We start from the raw sequence: 20,211 nt of genomic DNA, 5'->3' as shown, positions 1-20,211 counted from the left end.
TTTAACTTTATTCGTATCAACGATTTATGAATGAATATTGAAACGTATACGTCTTCATGAAACGTAACTCTGCAACCCATTGAACTCTGATACGAAAAAGAGAAACGATAGGGATTATCATTTTTATTGTTTTGTTCGACAGGTTATATAATTTTATATCACGTTTTCCGATGGATGCCTCGAACACAAGTTAAATGGAGAAGCTTGTTTAACACAGCTTTTCACTCGCAATTGAATACCACGAAACAAGGGGTTGTATCGATTAAAGTGTAATTATTTAACGATTTTAATCGCCGTGATAAAGAGGAAAGAATGTGTTCAAATTTACCTACAGTAACGAAGAAAACAAGATACTGGCACGTGAATCGGGGAATTTCTGATTTGCAATTTGACCCTAGTTGAGAATGATTCACGTAAAGTGACCAATTAAGTTATTTTCGAAATTTGGGGATACTAAGGTACCATTCAGACGAAGAGTGTTCTGTTTGGGGAGAGGCATCCAGGAAAGAGAATTGGCTCGTGAGTGGTGGCTCTAAGGACATTTGAAGGTCAATGCCATTCCTTTGAATAGAAACAAACACATCCGGTGTAGCAGATCCCTTGGCAGCACCATCCACAGATTTATCGTGACCGCTACTTCCTTCGAACGGAACACACATGTCTTAATAATATTTGTTTGTAGTCTTCGAGCTACTAAAATAACTCAATCGATCACTTTATATAAATCACCCTGTATTTTCTTAGATGCCTCTGGCATGAGCAGAAATGTATTCAATGTTATCTATTCGGTGAACTGTCATCGAGTAATGTACGGTGACTATTTATGGTTCACATAAGTGAATTAATCGTACCAGTTTCTGAAAATCACTGTTTAATTAATCGTTTCGTAATGATAAATTGTTGTTGCGGGCAAGGTACGTCATTTGGACACCGAAACTTTACCGTTATTATCGAACACCTTTATTATGCATACACAAGTGTGTATGTATATAAAACTAAAATATAACCGGAATATGTAAGTTTTCAAGAAGCGAGGTGCAGCTTAAAATATTATTATATAACCTAACCTCGTTTAAACTAATACCATATAACTGTAAACGTGTCTTTAATTATCTACTTACGTGTTCAGCTGTTTTTAATGCATTCGTTAAATCAGAAAAGTCTATTGTCGCGTTTTGCGTAGAATAAATAAGAATTTTACGTGCTCACTGTGTAATTGTTGTTCCCTCAAAGATCGGAATAATTTTCGTTACGGTAGTTTCGAACAATCCGGTTGAAATAAGCTCCGTTGTGTTTTATTCTTCTACTTCAAGTGTTTGGACAAAGCTGGCTCGAATTGTATTGCTGGTAACAGGTGAAAAAGGTCCATTCTTCGCAAGACGCTTATGAATTGCTGCAAATGTGGCTTTGGCTGGTCAATGCCGTGCTAAAGTTTGTCGATAAAGATGCTGAGCTTCTCTATTATACCCTTCCCTTCTTTATGAAATGTATGTCTACCATTTAGGTGCTTGAATAACGATTCTCTAGGATATTAAGACTTGGTAAAAGCTAGGTGAAAAAAAAGTTAATACAGATATTAATATCTGTTAATTGAGACTATAAGTTACATTAGTGGATTAATAGTATCATTTTTATTGTTAAGGCAACACAAATATCCTTATGTAGCCTTCATAATTCCTCTAATCATAATTGTTTGTGTCCTATCAGTCCAAATCACAAAGCTTCACTGCTTCACGTTCAGTCCTCCACCAGTTGTCGAAATACGATCAAACAAAATAGTTAACATATTTCCGTTGAAAATGAACGTTTGGAAAATTCGTACTGTGTAATACTCCATTTTTAAAATTTAATAGAGAAGAACATGCTACCCTCGAGCTGCCGTGGGTATTAACAAAATTTATAGTAACATTTATCTCGAAGCTGCAGGACATCTCTTCAAATCCTTCACGACGCAGTCGTGTTAAAATTGATACGAAATAGTCGCACAAGATGGCCACCACGGTGGTATGATCAATATTTCCTTTACACTTGTACGAATTTTTCTCCGCTACGTCGTTACTACAAAACATCATCACACATACATTACATTACAAATTTTCATTAGAAAGTATTTCACAGTTACGTAAACAGAACATCGAAAACCACGAAAGAAAAGAAAATATTGAGTTGCTCGGAAAATCGTTTCGTTTTTTTTTTTGTTGGTGAAAATGAAACACGATTTTTTTTATGGCGTATAAACATTTTATCAAATCATATATTCTCCATTTTGGGAAACGAAATGATTTTCCAAGTCAGTTAACGTTTGAACGAAAATATATTGGGTTGTTCGGAAAGTAATTTTTTCATGAAAATGAAACACGACTTTTTTAAAGCGTATAAACTTTTCATAATATTTGTCGCAATAAGTAAAACTTTCACACTTTTCTTCATAAATTTAAGAATTGTACAAACGTGGTGTATTCCAGGGAAAAAGATCAATTCCAGGTTAATATTGGGTTGTTCGAAAAGTCGTTTCGTTTCTTTCGGTGAAAATGAAACACGATTTTTTCAGAGTGCGTAAACATCTTATTAACTCATACATTTTCCACTTTGAAAAACGAAATCACTTTCCCAACAACCCAATACGTTTTCGTTTGAACATTAACCGTCTCGATACCAGTTCAAGAGGAACGTTAAACAAAGATACTCAGACCCACGAAACAACCGGATGCGTTTCAAGAAAAATCGTGTACCAAAGTATTCGAAGGTCGTAGAGAAGACTCCTGAAACGACTCGATACGTTTCAAGAAATTGAGTTTCAAGAGAGGATGGATCCACCGTATCGTACACGATGCGGTCCCCCAGTTGAAGAGTCGTCGACTCCGTATCGAGAAACTGGAAGACGCGATCTATATCTCTCTCTCTCTCTCTGTAGCCGCCCGGGGATTAATTATCGAAGTTGCATCGTTAATTCGACGCAGTCGTCGAACGGTAGAGAGCGTGGAATATTTGAAAACGAGAAACGTTGATCGAAAGACGTCGCCTCCTAAACAAAAGCGGTAACGCCGCCACCGGGGCGAAACCGAGTCTTTCTCTCGGTTTTACGAGAGCGTGAAAGAGACGTTCCTCGCGCGACTCCCCCGTGATTTCGACGCTTCGCGAACCCGGTTAATAATACCGCGGAGAGTTTCGAGACCGCATCAAAGCGGGGTGGAGATTGGAATCCGTCAGGATGAAGCGGGAAACGTCGCGCGGAAGCGGCTCAACGCGCCGAGGGGCGGCTAGAAATTCAGTAGAGGGGGCAGAGGAGGGGGGTTCTCAGAGGAGAACGTCTACGTACGTGTACGTGGGCAGGGCCGACGGTGAAGATGAAGTTCGTGCCCGGTGTCTCGATTAGATCGTTTCACGGTCTGAGCAGCGGATGAGCTTTGTCGAGCTCGGTGCTCAGGGCGTCGCACGAGTGGCGCGAAACGACGTTGGAGTAGCCTCCAAACCCCACCTACCTACCCGTCCTCTCTTGGTTTTGGACCCACGAGGACAACGGGGCAGGATTCCGCTCGGTGTGGTGGGAATGCAACATTTATTGATTCCCAATGGCACCACGTCGATGGTGCCACGCTTGTGGGAAGCGCGCCAAATTTCGAAAGAGATTTCCGTGTCAAAGGTGAATCGAAGGTCGCGGGGGTCACGGATCGTCGAATTCGCATCGACGTCAGCTATGACGCTCGACGCCGGACCGAGTTGTTTCGTTTCGAAAAGGTAACCTTGGATCGGTTGGGAAACGGGACCTTGGGGCACGGTTCGCGATAATTGTGATACTTGGGGCACGGTTCGCGATAATTGTGATACTTGGGCCACGGTTCGCGATAATTGTGATATTTGGGCCGACTAGGAGAATCACGATCGTTGTATTATCATCTCGGGACATTCGTGCGAATTTCGTCGATTATCAATTTCGTTTGGGTATCAATTTCGTAGGCCAAGCGGCTTTCGAAGCGCGAGTGATCTGTTTTTCACTCGTGACGAATAAACTATCGGGTTGTTCGGAAAGTCGTTTCGTTTCGTTTTTTTTTTTGGTGAAAATGAAACACGATTTTTTTAGAGCGACTTTCCGAACAACCCAATACTTTCGCGATATCGTGTTCACGACCGATCGTTTCTGGTTTTCAAGTATTAGAATAATTATGTTCTGTAATTATCTTCCCGTTGTATCGAATAAGCTAGCATAATTTTGCGATTATCTAGTAGGATTCGATGACAACTGTTTTTTATAATAAGGATAAACAATATCCTAATATAATTAGGTACTTAGAAACGAAACAGATTAATTTATCGTAGTATTGTCTTAATATTACATTTATCCTATCGAATGCGGCTTGCGTCACCGATGGCAGATACCAGTATACAGATGACTTAACCTAATTTTACCCGGGGCGCTCAAAGCGTTAATTTCTCCTCTGATTTTTTGCTAATTTGTACCATTTGATTGCATTCGATATACAGTGACCAAACTGACAAGTCGAAACCTCCCGAATAAATAAATAGGTCGTCCTAGGAAATTGTCTCGTTTTGAATTCTTTATCAGTTTTCATGTAAAATAACTTGGTGCATATTTTCGGTAAGAAAAAAATTAGCAAAACGTTACAAAAATAATTAGAAAAATATCTGAGAGACACGTGAACAATACGTGAGAGACATACGAAGCACACTGTGTACTTTTCTTTTACGCGAATGACGTACACACGTGTAGTTGTATCGTTTTACATATAACCGACCAGACCAGCTTGGAGTTCACGCGTTCGTGTCTAAGTAGGATTAATTCGATCAGCAAAGTCGTCCAAGAAAATTGTCTCGTTTTGAATTCTTTATCAGCTTTCATGTAAAATAACTTGGTGTGTATTTTCGGTAAGAAAAAAATTAGCAAAACGTTACAAAAATAATTAGAAAAATATCTGAGAGACACGTGAACAATACGTAAGAGACATACGAAGCACACTGTGTACTTTTACGCGAATGACGTACACACGTGTAGTTGTATCATTTTACATATAACCGACCAGACCAGCTTCGAGTTCACGCGTTCGTGCCTAAGTAGGATTAATTCGATCAGCAAAGTTCGGTGCACGGCAGAACGCAATCGATTAGAATTCATTACGCTTCCTGTGTTCCTTGATCGACGAATTCACCTCGTTCGACGACTAGTTCACTTTCAGGAAGTAATCGTCGTTTAACGATTCGAGCGACGATGAAAAGGCATCGCGTCCAGCTGGCTGTATTACTGGAAAAATAATTCAGTTAGAGCTGGACGTTCGAATCAATCCGAATATTCGCAGATTTCCCTTGAATTTCAATGTTTGTAATCATTCTTTACCTAAGATTGTGACACCGATGAAAATCAATTTTATTTTAAAACAGAATCCCCTCGAATTTCAGTGTTTGCAATCGTTCTCTACTTAAGATCGTGACACCGATGAAAATCAATTTTATTTTTATGTCCTTTTTTTTTCTTGTTTACTTTGTGCGATTTATAGCATCGAAGAATATTTAAATCAAGGTGAGATTAAGCTGCTGTTGACGAACCTAACTTCAAAGCAAGTTATCAAACCTAACCTTAAATCATAACCGCATCTAGGTTACTGTAACCAATCGATGTTATTTTGCATACTTTAAACGTACGTTTCGTGAGCACAATGTAACTTAGGCACTCTCTTGAAATGTTTAAATGCCATTAGGACGAGTAGAAAATTACGACGCCTCTGCTCCCCTTCAAAGACCTCTTCAGAATGAATGGTGACCCATTATAGGGAGTAGGGAGTAAACAGCCATCTTTAGTTTACGCTAAGGTTAGCTAGGAATTTTGTTGTTGCGTACGCGCAAACGGTTCATTCCATCGTAAAAAAAGTTCGTGAACGAGGTTAGCTTCTCTCAGAAAAATCCGAAATTCTAACTCGGTAACTCGTGAACGACCGAGGCTAATGATTCCAAGACAGTCAAGGTTTTACCACGATTTTGTCAAATCGTATAAAAGTAGTACAAAAAAGGAAAAGGAACAATAATGCTCAAGCGGATAAAAGAAACTTTCTTTTTAAGCCCATACTTTAATTTTTCCATCCTGCTCGCAGGCATCGTAGACAGATGTAACACTGTTAATAAATCAAAAACTTTGTTAAACTTTAGAAGCAAGTTTCTTGTGGCTTTTGAGAAACAGCACACCGCAAGAAGTGGAATTTATTCGAAAGAGATTGCACTTGTCCCAACGTCGTCAACACTGCTTCTAAATTGAACAAGAAAAAAAAACAAAAACTTATCAACGAGTTCGCAAATTTATGCACAACTTCTAGAAAATTTTATTCAAAAAAGAATATTCACCTCTCTCATTTCGTACGAAAACTATCCCTTTATCGGATCCACGAGCAATTTATTATTACCGAATTTTCTACATTGGGGTTGTGTATGATTCATTGGGTTTTGTTTCCCAGAATTTCTTCTGTCGTCGAATACCGCGTGTCAGTATAGATACACACTGAAAACACACGTAACTTTGGTGTTTGCACTATAGGTGATACACGGATGAGCGAACGCGATTTTCCAGATCAAATGATATACCCTGCTCATACCACGGATCGTACTTGAATCGATACCGTCATTATTGGTGATCTGTTTCGAGCTTCGCTGAGAATTTTGTTCGCAGATAAATAAAATTACCATTATGATAGTTTTGCAGACGCTTTAATATCTAAGGAATAATAAAACGCGATGAATATTCTCTTAGGAATAATTCCTTGGGGAAGAAACTTGTACAGAAGAAGCAATTCTACCTTAATTTTTAAACATGACAAAATACGCTTCGTTTCCAAATTCGTTTCGTTCCATTGGCTTCTCTGTGTTTGCCAAGGAAGAAATTTACACCGATTCCTTGTTCCTGTTCGAATCTCTGGACTTCTCGGTGTCTTCTTGGCCCGGTTCGCGAAGAAAGGCACGCAGGGTCATCAATCACAACCCCTGGGAAACGTATCCGAGCACTCGATGCGATACTCGGCGCGTTAGTGGAGCCCTCGTTGTAAATGAGTGCCGGTGTACGGTGGAAATGTAACCCCCTACGATGTTAATGTGCCCACGTGTTGATACGAGAGTGCATTAACGATTTCGAATGTGGAACGTGCCCTGCTACCGTGATAAGCGACGAGAGCTTGTATTAATAGAAGATAGACAACCAAGTGCCCTGGAATTGCCTCGCGGTGTGGGCCAAGCGGCTCGGGCTTTGTGCTCGTCACTCTCGGTGTCCTGAGATTGTGACACGAAGCGATAAAACGGAAATAAAGTTTATTACAAAACCGAAATCTTACTTATCGGGGAGATCGGGGCGATAGGATACGCGCTGGTTTGAAATAACGATCGGAGATGCGAGAGAAAGGTAATATCAATTTCGAACTTTTGTAAATTGGTTGTTCGAGATATTCTAGATATTTTGGATGGTCTTCGTAGAAGAAGAGCTTTGATTATTAAATTATTCTCAAATAATTTGTTATTCTAGATATTCTAGATATTCTAGATGGTCTTCGTAGAAGAAGAGCTTTGATTATTAAATTATTCTCAAATTATTGGTTATTCTAGATATTTTAGATATTCTAGATGGTCTTCGTAGAAGAAGAGCTTCGATTATTAAATTATTCTCAAATTATTGTTTATTCTATATATGCTATATATGCTAGATATTCTAGATGGACTTCGTAGAAGAAGAGCTTCGATCATTAAATTAGATGGTCTTCGTCGCGTTAGTTCCAGATTTGCCAAGGAACGTTGTCAAAGTTAGGATTAAAAAGAAATATATATAGATCCCTTTGAGAGATTGCAAACGACCTTTAAACGTCCTTGATACTCCTATCGATCTTCTTACGTTACAATGACATGTTTTGATCTCACGTGAGCAGAAATAACAGAAAAACAAGTACGTTTTAGAAACTACTTGCTCGATTTAGAAGAAAATATCGTAAAGTGTAGTATACACTGCACGAAGCATCCGTTGATACGCAACTGAGCACAATGTGGTACCAAATCGGAGCAACGGAATACAAATTTTATTTATTTATATTACGATCTAATATTGTCCTTCCACTGTGTAAAGCAAACGAGTCATTTATCGAATTGTACCGATCATCGACGGTTCGTTGTTCAATATTGAATAATGCACCATCAGAGACACTGGTGCATTTTGATTGCAGTTTCGGCTATTTCTCCTCTGTTCCGCTACTGAGCAAAACTACCCTATAAGCCGTAATGTAACTATGCTCAGACGCTTGGATACATAAGCGAGTACATGGTCCTTCGCTGCTGACTCTACTAGTATCCGCGTGTAGGAAATCGCAAGCGCGCAGAAACTGATGCGCCAAAATTGCTTCCCGTAATCCGTTCCGAACACTTGGAACTTCTTTTTAATCGCATACCGAGCGATCGAAATTACCGAGACTCGAGAAATTTTATACGCAATTGAACTCTAATCAAAGACGGTCGAACGAACGATGAATTTTCTTCGAATGAAAATATTTTCCTCGTCGAAACAATTTCTTCGAAACAAAGACAGTATACCGTTTGAATCGAAGTGCTTCGTTTCGAATTCCATTTGGGGAGAATTATGGAACTTTCGATATCAGAAATTTTGAAATTTTATTATTTGGAAAATATAGTTGATAGATGACAGTTCGAAAATGGGATGTACAAGTTGAATCTGACAAGAAATTTGATAAAAGAAGAGAATTCAACGATTTGTGCAAACACTACAAAATATTTGATTGAACGTACGCGTTACGATGCGGTGTTATCCAGTTGTCCATTTTTGTTTACTCAACACGAGCCATCCTTCGACCACAAGGTTTACTTGATAAAAATAAGTCCGAGCACGACCTCATTAGGACTATTTTTAATTAATCTTCAACTTTTTAACGCTTTCTGCTATCTTAAACCAAGCAGAAGATACTCGAGCCAACTTCGTGACTTTATACACGATAAAGCACGTTATGTAAACGGATGGTTTTTCTTGGAAACTTTTACCAAGGAAATTCTACTTTTCGAACAACGTGCAAAGAAATCCAAGAAAATTAAATCGATCTCTAACTCCGAACCGTTGAATAATTCACCTTCCTAACTTACGAATGTCGCCGAGTTTTCACCGAGTAAAATACGAGAAAATAGGGCCAAGTGAAAATGCAACTAGCGTTCGAAAAGAATTTGTAAAAAATTATGAAACCGTTCAATGGGAATAATCAAGATCGGAAAGTTGGGTTTTCGTTGTAATTTATCTTTCACCTCGATCATTGTTTTCTACAATTCTAATTTACTAGTAAAAAATTATTCTTCTAGATGTAGAATAGAAAAAGAGAAATTAAAAAATATCAATTCCATTGTAAGTTACTTGTCGACAGTATTGGTCACCAGAGAAAAAAATTTTTTTTTACGAGTTCTATAGAAAATATTCTATAACTTCCTTTCTTTTTTTAATTTTTAAATCGAACTTTAGAAATATATTCATAAATATTCATACTTTCGAATAATCTAAAAGAAAGAGATTTTCAATCCTTTCGATCCTGCGTCGTTGCTATCTTCCGTAATTAAACAATTTCATCAAACTCCTTTAAGATGTTTCGTTCGGGGCAGGTTTTGATTTCCAACGAAATGCAAACATAAAACCATGTATCGTACTTAAATCTATCGAACGTTTGTCAATTCGATTCGTTTCGAGGATCCATCACGACAAGACGTCTCCATTGTTCTCCATACCTTTGTTCCTCAAGATTAATGGAACTTCTCATTCTGACTGTAGGGTGAAGCAATTTTACAGTATCAGCAAGGTTAGGTTCTTTAACCAAGAGATTAAAAGGATCAGGAAACTTTGCAAGTATACATGTAGGTAATGTCTATATATAATTAATTTTGTCTTCCAGTTATTTTTGACGTTGTTTAAATCCTCATTAACCTTGTAACGTTTGAAAATTAAGGTACGATAAACTGTGTCTAATTATTTTTCACAAGTAGAACATTTGAAACATTTGTTAAGCTACTGATCCGGTTATACGATATTAATCGTCCAGAAGATTGCATAAATTTACAGAGGAACCATTGAGTCGGTTATAAGATTACGCGGTTTAAATATGAATAATTTTTAAAGCCTCCTGTTCAAGCTCCAACGAATCAAATTGTAACGTTCTGTTCGCGATATCGGTATAAACTAATTTTGACGTGTAGATTGTGACGAAGATACCGACTTCGATCGAGGAACAGAAACGATTTATGTAAATTCAATAACGCACAGTATTTCGTCAATTATGCGCAATCGTTGCTTGAAAATGTCAGTAGTCTAGAATATTCAATTCGCTTCGGCAGAACGAGCGGTCGAGATTGTAAAGCGTTTAATAACTATTGAGCATGTCGTAAATGAAATGATAAATTGAATTACGATAGCAATAAAATGGACCGTATTGCTTTATTAACTTCAATGCGTATCAACCGTGATATATAGTTACATCGACGATGTAACATAGAAATTTTCTTTGCTACTTTTCCTTAAAAATGAAAAATTCTTTTCTAATATTATACAAGACTTTCAGTGCCAGATACTTTTTTTACCATTGTTACATACATTGACATATCCTTGATATTATATCAAATATTATAAAATGGACCGTTATAGTTGCGTTTTACATCGACGATGTAACGTAGAAATTTAGAAATTTTCTTTGCTACTTTTCCTTGAAAATGAAAAACTCTTTTCTAATATTATACAAAACTTTCAGTACCGGATACTTTTTTTACCATTGTTACATACATTGATATATCCTTGATATTATATAAAATATTATAAAATGGACCGTTATAGTTGCGTTTTACATCGACGATGTAACGTAGATATTTAGAAATTTTCTTTGCTACTTTTCCTTAAAAATAAAATACTCTTTTCTAATATTATACAAGACTTTCAGTGCCGGATACTTTTTTTACCATTGTTACATACATTGATATATCCTTGATATTATATCAAATATTATTAAGCATTTTGCAAGTATTTTATTATATTTGCAACGTTACAAACGCTACATTGACACCTGGTAGAAAGAAAGAAACCAAGTTTCGTATTAAGGGGAATATGGTATTACGCGTACGTACAACCCGATGCTTCACTTAAGTAGAATGCGAACGTCTGACCATAACGTCTGACCATCGTCTGGCCCAGTACCCTCGCGCTCGATTCGTATACGAAATCGTCCGCCAACCTTCGTCTTTCTATATTCGTCCACGAAATCTAATATACAGATACAACAGAATTTGCAGACATTTTGTAAATATGTAAAATCGTCTACAGCTGACCGATATAAATGTGTATTTATAACATATCCGCAATCGTACCGAGCATACCGCATTTTACGAACGAAAATAGAAAGGTGGCGGACGATTTGGTGTGTGACTCACCGTAGATCGATTCCAATCTCATCGTCGTCGGTATCGAACTTTAATAAAACGATATCGGCCGTTGTTTAACTCGTAAACAGATGGTTATACTTCTCGAACGCGGTTTCAGAGATAGCGAATTTTATACGCGGTGTTTTAAACGCGCGATTCTCTTCTCGCGAATCTTATCGCGAGACTTATCACGAGATCGTGCATTCGGGAAACTATCGCGACCGTTCACGCGGCTTTAGTTCATCCTGGCAATTAAAGGGATATCAAATATCCGGTACGGTTCTCAATTCGCCCCCCCCCCCCTGAGACCAACGAGATTCCTCGATTGCAGGAAGAAAAGTGTTAACGGGCCTTCAGGAAATTGTGCAATTTTATTTAAGCGTGCTTCCACGAAATGGAGGAGGATATCGCGAGCGCTGCTTTATTCGTGCTTGCAGCGGCACTCACGCGTGGAAGAAGAACGTGGAAATAATGGAAGGTGTGAATTCCATCTACGCGGAAACGTGGAACATTTGCGATGTTTATTGGCGTTTAATAATTATATCTCGGAATGGAGCTACGTATGGTTCGCGCGTTAAGTGGAGGGCTTCGCTAATTGGAGTTACAGGACATAATTATACAAATTTAAGTACACGCTCGATTGTTTTCTTTATGTAGCATCATCGTGCTGTATATCTAATCTTTATATTTTCTACATACTAATCGGGATTTTGTATACTGGTTTCTTTGTGACGTAACGCACATTGAGAAAGTATATTACGAATAAATCATTTTATTATTTCATTTTGCGACACAAAATAATTTATCTTTGAAACTTATAGAGAGATCAAAACTTGTGATATCTATTCGATAAATTCTAGTTTCGTTTCCTCTCGAGTTGTTAAATTGTTGAATATACATTTTGAGGGAAATAAAATAACCGTTTGGTAAAAATCGACGTTTCGAGATCAATATCTAGCCTTCTTGGATCTTCGAAACTTTATCTCACTGTTCTCACTATTTCTCACTCTTACCTCAAATGTATACAAAGTGGAGCGAACTGGAGAGATAACAGAGATCAGATTTCACCTCTTTCCCTCTCGAAATGTCCAGTGCCTGCGGCATCGTGTAAGACAGTGCTGTATTTCCCAAGTAATAGCGAATACGAAAAAGTACTTTCGCATAATACAATACAATATTTACATTAAAATTATGATAATATATTTATACTGAGTGAACTGTATATATACATATATATCTTGTTCACTCGTATTATTGTTACTGTTAGTAAACCATTGATATGCACAATATAAAGTAGTGCAATATAATTTTTTTATCACAGATGACACGATTCGGAGTACTTGTCAAAGCAATACGAGTTTTTCGTAAGTTGTCCAAGCAGAATGTTTCGTTTGACTGTCATTTATGTGCACCAAATAATATATTCGACACGTGTCGTTCGAACGAGACAAATGTACTCAATTTATAAAAAAAGATGCTCAAAGATTGAAAATTTGAAAATGGAATTTCCACGTATTGTCCTTGACGGTAAACCAGATACGAAGCTCGTAATATTTCACTTGGAACACACTTCGTGTATATTGGAAAGTGGCAATATTTGGAATTATACCTTGGACATTTGCAAAAGTCATCACTATTTTACTGCAGTCCTTAGGAAAGCGGCTTTTCTCCCCGATACTTTGTAGGGGGTAAAAAATTCATTGTTCGTGTCACGCGATCCTCACGTCAAGAGCACACAGTTAATTGCCGAGTCAACTTATTCCTCTCGAATAAGATATATTGTGCAGGAGACAGAATACATTGAGGTTGAAACGTTCAGTCAATCAGTGGGAAGGATGCCAACTACTATAGTTGCAATTCAATGCACGGAAAGAAGCACTGTTTAACGTCCTTAAAATGTATTACACGATGTTTCAATCGAAACAACAGACTCGTGTCCCTATTATGATTTATTCTCGATCTGCGATTTACATTACAGAAGTGAATTGCACGTTCTACGATTGTATTTTAATATATTTACATGTACGGTGACTACATTTCCATGAAGAAGCGAACGAATGAGAAATAGTGAAATTAAGAGAATGATGTCGATTGCTTATTTATAAAATTCGAAATAAAAAAGAAATGTACTTTTAGATTCGTTGGATTCGTTCTCTTCGAGTTGGAGTGATAAAAATGATAAAAATTTTTAATAATGAATAATGAATGATTTAATAATGAGAAACAATTCGTTTCTGAACAAACTCCGAACTTATTTCGCAGTGTTTATGTAAATAAGAATATTTTCACGATCCGTGCGTTGTCGAAATATTCGAACGTTATCGTGCTATAAATAATTGCTTTTAAGTGTCTCTACTTACAAAGATCTAGAAAATTCAAAGTCAACAATCTATCAGACCAATTTGAAGCTTTATTTATCAACATCGTGCTGTAAATAATCGCTTTTAAGTGTCTCTGCGTACAAAGGTCAAGAAAATTCAAAGTCTACAATCTATCAGAACCATTTGAAGCTTTATTTATCAACATTGTGCTGTAAATAATCACTTTTAAGTGTCCCTACGTACAAAGATCTAGAAAATGTCAAAGTCTACAATCAATCAGACCAATTTGAAGCTTTATTTATCAACATCGTACTGTAAATAATCGCTTTTAAGTGTCCCTACCTACGAAGGACTAAAAAATTCAAAGTCTACAATCAATCAGACCAATTTGAAGCTTTATTCATCAACACGGGGATTAGTTTCGTAAGTTCGGTTTCTAGCAATAATTCTTGGAACGCGAAAGAAAAAAATTCCAACTCGGAAACACGGTCAAATCGTTCACGTGTTTGCACGGGTCTCGTTCGTTGTTTTCGAGTCCTGAATCTATTGTTAAAGCAATTCTCACCGATAATGAAACCCTCGTGTATCTATAGTTCGGTGTTTGCAATGTAGGCGATGTTTCTCACGGCTGGTAGAAAAACATCACGCGCGCAACCTCGAATGCGGTTCCTTTTCATTTCAAGTGCTTCAAGTGTCTTCTACGCGCCGCTTGTTGAAGCGGAGTGAATGTTGAAACCCTCCGTGCACGTTGCACGGCTTGTCGCCGCAGTGTAAACGTGCCCAGCGAGTAGCTTGTCTCGCGCCTATAACATTTTGATTCATTCATGGACGCGTACCAAAGGCAATAACATTCTGTTTCAGAATTAGCAAAAGTTACGAGTCAAACTGTCATTGGGAAAAGTAATCTTTATCGTAGACGATGCTGTGTTGTCTTTATCGTAGTCGAGAATTTTGTGATTAATTACATCGCTATTTCGAGGGTTCGATAATTTACCATTTCGATTTTATCGCTCATTGTAATCACATTTGTGATTCGCACGATTATTGCGAGTACTTTCGAACTTTGTAATTTTTCTTAGAATCGGTACATTGTTCCTATTCCGAAACTGTGTTAAATTTTCAACATCAAATTGCTCTTTTCTTTCTTCCTCCTTGTTTATTGTTCTTGTATAGACTTTCGTGTAAACTCGTGATAACTCAACGTGTTGAATAAACAGAGAACAAGTTCTCTGTCACTGTCACTCTCGTAACACTGTTAATGTGAACATTCTCTGTCACTGTTACCCTCGTAACACTGTAAATGTGAAAATTCTCTGCCACTGTTACCCTCGTAAATGTGATTAACAGGAACAAAAGGTAACACACGAAACGTATAGTCTAAACAGTTTAAACAAGTTGTAATTAATAAGACACACCGTCGGTGTATCGCGTTGTAACAAAAGAAATGTAAACGAAGTTCACCGAAACAATCTCCACGGAATGTTTCTGTGTTTTTGTAGCAGTTACTCGTAACTGAAATACCAAACATTAAGTTTTTTATCGTATCTCCAGTAACCTTGCCCCGGTGGTCGATAGTTGCGTTCCTTCACTTTCGGTTCGTGACGCATTCTTTTTATTTTCGTAATTAAAACAGGATACTATTTTCGCGTGAAACACGTACAGAGACTGTACAATATCTATTCGCTAACCATGTGTTTTGACAACTTAAATAGAAACAGACGTATCGCAGATATCGTATGGATTGTAAGAAATTCGTGAATCCACTTTCCACGAATCTCTTTTCAGTTTAACGACCCGTGAAAATATTAATTATCTTAGCACACTCCATCAGGCATACTCGTCAGTGATGTAGGCAAAGTATGCAACGCTATGCTGCTCCGCATCTCTTCGCGAGCACACTACACGAACTTCCGCTTTCCAGTGACTAGATCGTAAGCGTCTGCTCGCTTGAAAACGAGGTAGCCACCGATTTTTACTTGGAACCGAGTCTTCGAACCGAATCTTCGAACCGAGTCTTCGAACCGAGTCTTCGAACCGAGTCTTCGAACCGAGTCTTCAAACCGATGACTCGTTGTGAACATAAACTGTGGTAAAAAAGAGAAAGGAGTAACTAGGATGATCCTGTTACTATTGGTGATTCTTTTAAAGTGTATAAACATTTTATTAAATTCTATATTCCTCATTTTGGAAAACGAAATCACTTTCCGAACAACCCAAAAACGTTTCCTTTTCCAAAATGGAGTATATATAATTTGATAAAATGTTCATACACTCTAAAAAAAATCACCAAAAAAAAAACGAAACGACTTTCCGAACAAGCCAATAGAATTCAACGTGAAAATTGTCGCATCAAAATTACCGTGTTTCTCGATATCGTGGCACAACACTCTGGTGTCCAACGTACAAACAACATCGCGTCGAACGAATAAAATAAAAAGGAAGACCCATAAAAATTCCTACCGTTTCACGATTTGTTCTTGTATAGACTTTCGTGTAAACTCGTGATACGTCAACGTGTTCAATAAACAGAGAACAAGTTCTCTGTTACTGTTACCCTCGTAACACTGTAAATGTGAAAATTCTCTGTCACTGTTACCCTCGTAACACTGTAAATGTGAAAATTCTTTGAAAAACTGCCCGGACCTTTTGCATTGTAGAGGAAGAAGGTTGCGCGGCTACAACGGATAGTCAAAATCTGCCTCCTCCCACCTTCTACCTTGTCGCTTATTTTTCTAAGGGTTCGTACCGGCTCGAGTAATTACGCCTACATATGTATGACAGGTCTGAGGGTGAAACCCTTCCAACATTGAAGCCCCCGCCACCTGACGCCTCCGCGCCTAAGTGGAAGAGTTACGTGCCGACGAATAGTAATACCAACCGTTCTGTTTTAGAAAGAGTACTCGTCTACACACACGAGAGGATTCCGCCTAATTTTGGAAAAGACCGAATACACATAAGATTCGGCTGGGGTGAATCGTTATCGGCTGGTATCACGTGGTCGATCGATCGTTGAAAATTATTACCACCGTTTCTATTCGGGGAAGGCCCAGCTCGCCGAAAGGAAAACGATACGCGACATTATTCGATATTGAATGGAGTGCAATGTAAATTGTGCATAAAATCTAAACGATTCCAATGCGTTACACGTAAACGGTACTTCATTTCGTACCTCGTGCAAAATGAAATTATTTTCCTATCAATTTCTAACGGATGGTTATTTCGATTCTGTATCCACGCGATATACGATACCAAGGTTTCTAATTAACGAGAGTGATTTGTAATTTATTACTCGGCTGACACAACGAGATATGTGTGTATGTTAAAGGGAGGATAATTTAAAGACGCGTGTATCAGAGAATGGATAATTTAAAGGTTTGTCGTGCACGTACCACCGGCTCAGTGTATGAATTAAATTCGTAACACGATGTCGTTCAATCTATGGTAAATTTAATCGTTCGTTTGTGAAAGAATTAACGGTTAGGTAAAAAGAATAAAATCAATGTTGTTTGTATAAAACTAGGAGCTCGAGGTCTTAAGAATTTTTAAATTAAGACAATTTTAGAAGTAAATAGAGAATTTGATGAAAACTGTTAAACAAATTGGGCGAAGTACGAATTGTGAGAAGATTATGTAGAAAACGTAGCTTGCACGAAATAACAAATGCAACAGAGGTTGAACAAGATTCGAATGGAAGAATATATTAATATAAATCAGTATAATGATGTAATTTTGATGTAATATTATGTAAAATTTAACCGTACTGTAAATAACACGAAGAAAAAGAAATGGTAATGTATTTGTACTTGGAGGACGCAGCGCAGGTGCACAGCACTCATAGCACTTCGCAACCCTAACTCTGATGACGAGGGGTGTGAAAATTAATGCGCAGTCAAGTGTTTTCTTTGTTTGGATGCCATACGCGTGACGAAATGTACAAGTGCGTGTAGTCGTGCATCGTGTGAAAGTTGCAGAAAATTTTGCACCTCGGTGATATTAAACATTTAATAATCGCACGCGTATAAATTTCATTGATGTTTCATTGACACGACGTCAAGTACGACCTACTTTTAAAGTTCACACGTACTCGTGTAGCTTGTATGAACAAAGAATTCAATACTGCTTGAGAAGAAGGAAAAATGGAGAATATTCTTTCGTAAGTTCGAAACACGAATGAGCGAAACAACGTGGGAAGCACAACATCGGGTACTCTTCGTGAAATTCTCTTCGTGCAAATTAAACTTTGAATCTTTATGCATCCACAATGGTATAGTCGCGTAATAATAATCCGTATGGGAGTCTCTGTTCTGTTTCACTCCCTTGTTCGCAAATACGTACGAAACTTTAATTAAATGAACTGCAACTCGACTTTCTGGTGCGTGAAAAGATTCGTCGGTGCATTCCACGGGTGCAATTTGACTTTCAAATTCTTATTAACGGATGGTTTATGCATTCAAAGCCGAAGTAAATGTATGTCACGAAATTCGTTAAATTCTCAATGTTGAAATAATACACGATGAACGTCACTTATCGTGCTGGAGTACAGGGTGCTGTCGCGAGACGACTGATAATGTTTTCCAGCAGGTTTTCCATGGTTACTTGGAAAAATATCGTGTACGCTACGAGTCAATTTTTAAAGAAACAAGTTCGTTTCTTTAATAGATCTATCATTTTGGACGACTGAGAGTTGGAAAATTTCACTCGAATCTTAACGTTGCAAATTTCTGTACGGTAATTATTACAATCGATTTAAATTTACACGTTGTCCATCAGTACACAACATTTTTCATTGCAAAGAGATTTCGAACGACTGAGAGTTGGAAAATTTCACTCGAATCTTAACGTTGCAAATTTCTGTACAGTAATTATTACAATCGATGTAAATTTACACGTTATCCATCAGTATACAACATTTTTCATTGCAAAGAGATTTCGAACGACTGAGAGTTGGAAAATTTCACTCGAATCTTAACGTTGCAAATTTCTGTACAGTAATTATTACAATCGATGTAAATTTACACGTTATCCATCAGTATACAAAATTTTTTATTGCAAAGAGAAGTAAAACAGTCTCCGGATAATTAAAACGATGGCTGAGGGTCTTAGGTAAATAATTACTTTAAATTTTGATATTATTCATCGTTTGAAAAATCATCTTTACTTTATGAAATGGAACATAGTATTTTACACCGCACAGTCTCGTTACTAATGTGGATCTAAATGTGACCTATAATATAATGACCTTGACAGGATCCTGAAACTAAACTATTCATTATAATCTAATAGTGTATCGCACACTTCCGTGTCGGTTTACTGCGTTTTCGTGTCTGATACAAATCGACCGTCAAGTGGCATAAACTGATCGACAGGTGTCTACATACTATATTACCGATAATATCACACCCACGTTGTGTTTGTTTGCGTTGGATGGAATTCCTGTTCGATATTAGAGATAATATTATCAAGAATTTACCCATTTACACGAGAATCAAGGATTCGTTGCAAATGTTCGTATACAAGATCGTTTCAAGGTTACGATAGAGAAGTCGCTAAACTCCATATTTAAAAAAAATATTATTTACATTGCATAAGTATACATACTCGGTTCGAGAAATTCAAGACGATATTACAATGTCAAACGTAATAAAACTTGTTTCACAATATTAAATATTTAATAATTACACGCGTATAAATTTCATTAATATTTATGATATTACATTAGTCATTGACACGACGTCAAGTACGAAAGACCAACTTTCAAAGTTCACGCGTTCACAACAATTATTATTCACGCTACGGTGGAAGCACCGTATTGTTTCTTTACACATTCTTTCGTAATGTCAAAAATAAAGTAGTCAATACACACATTCGATTCAGCCCCAAGCTACGATTACTCTCTCTGTACATCTTCGAGTAACTAAACACAGATTTCGATCGTTGATCCGAATAATGAAATATTTATCGATAATTTATCGCCAACTGGAACGTGGCGCTTGTCGAGAACGCTTAATCGCGCTTGAATGGTATCGATACTCTGTATGTCGCACCAGTGATATTGTTTTAATAATTGTACTATTTCGAGGGTAACGAGTAACGTTTCGATACATCGTCCAATGAGTGTATTGTATTAAATTCGTCGCTGGCTGAAAGTCACCGTAAATAATCAACACCGAGCTCTTCGATAAACACGAGGATCGTTTCTCTGTTATTTAACAGGACGAAGGATGGAAACTAGACCGTACAAATTACTATCAGGAGGGATGGCTGGCCACTGGTAACGCTCGTGGCCTCGTGGGAGTGACTTTTACCACGTCCCACTGTCGAACAAGGACCACGGAACTTCCGCTGAGAGCAAATTACAACCTTCGGGGACATCGCAGCGAGGTGAGTTCTATTTTTCTTAGCCTGTACACTTTTGCCACGTTTCTTCTTCGCGCGATCCCGGTAAACGAGAGACACGGCA

At 37.7% G+C, this 20,211-nt stretch overlaps 1 protein-coding gene across 2 annotated transcripts in view; it reads left to right on the top strand.

Moving 5' to 3' along the window:
• Tusp (WD40 superfamily protein Tusp) overlaps window positions 1–20,211 on the top strand; it is a 77,345-nt gene that overhangs the window by 5,141 nt on the left and 51,993 nt on the right. For both annotated transcript variants that reach the window (XM_076309567.1, XM_076309565.1), the window contains exon 2: window positions 19,965–20,132. In XM_076309567.1, the coding sequence (XP_076165682.1) occupies window positions 19,965–20,132 (168 nt within the window). The remainder of the gene's footprint in view (window positions 1–19,964; window positions 20,133–20,211) is intronic.

The sequence above is a fragment of the Ptiloglossa arizonensis genome, chromosome 4 (assembly GCF_051014685.1).
Source record: "Ptiloglossa arizonensis isolate GNS036 chromosome 4, iyPtiAriz1_principal, whole genome shotgun sequence".
Lineage (NCBI taxonomy): Eukaryota > Metazoa > Arthropoda > Insecta > Hymenoptera > Colletidae > Ptiloglossa > Ptiloglossa arizonensis.
This window is presented reverse-complemented; position numbering and strand designations above follow the sequence as displayed.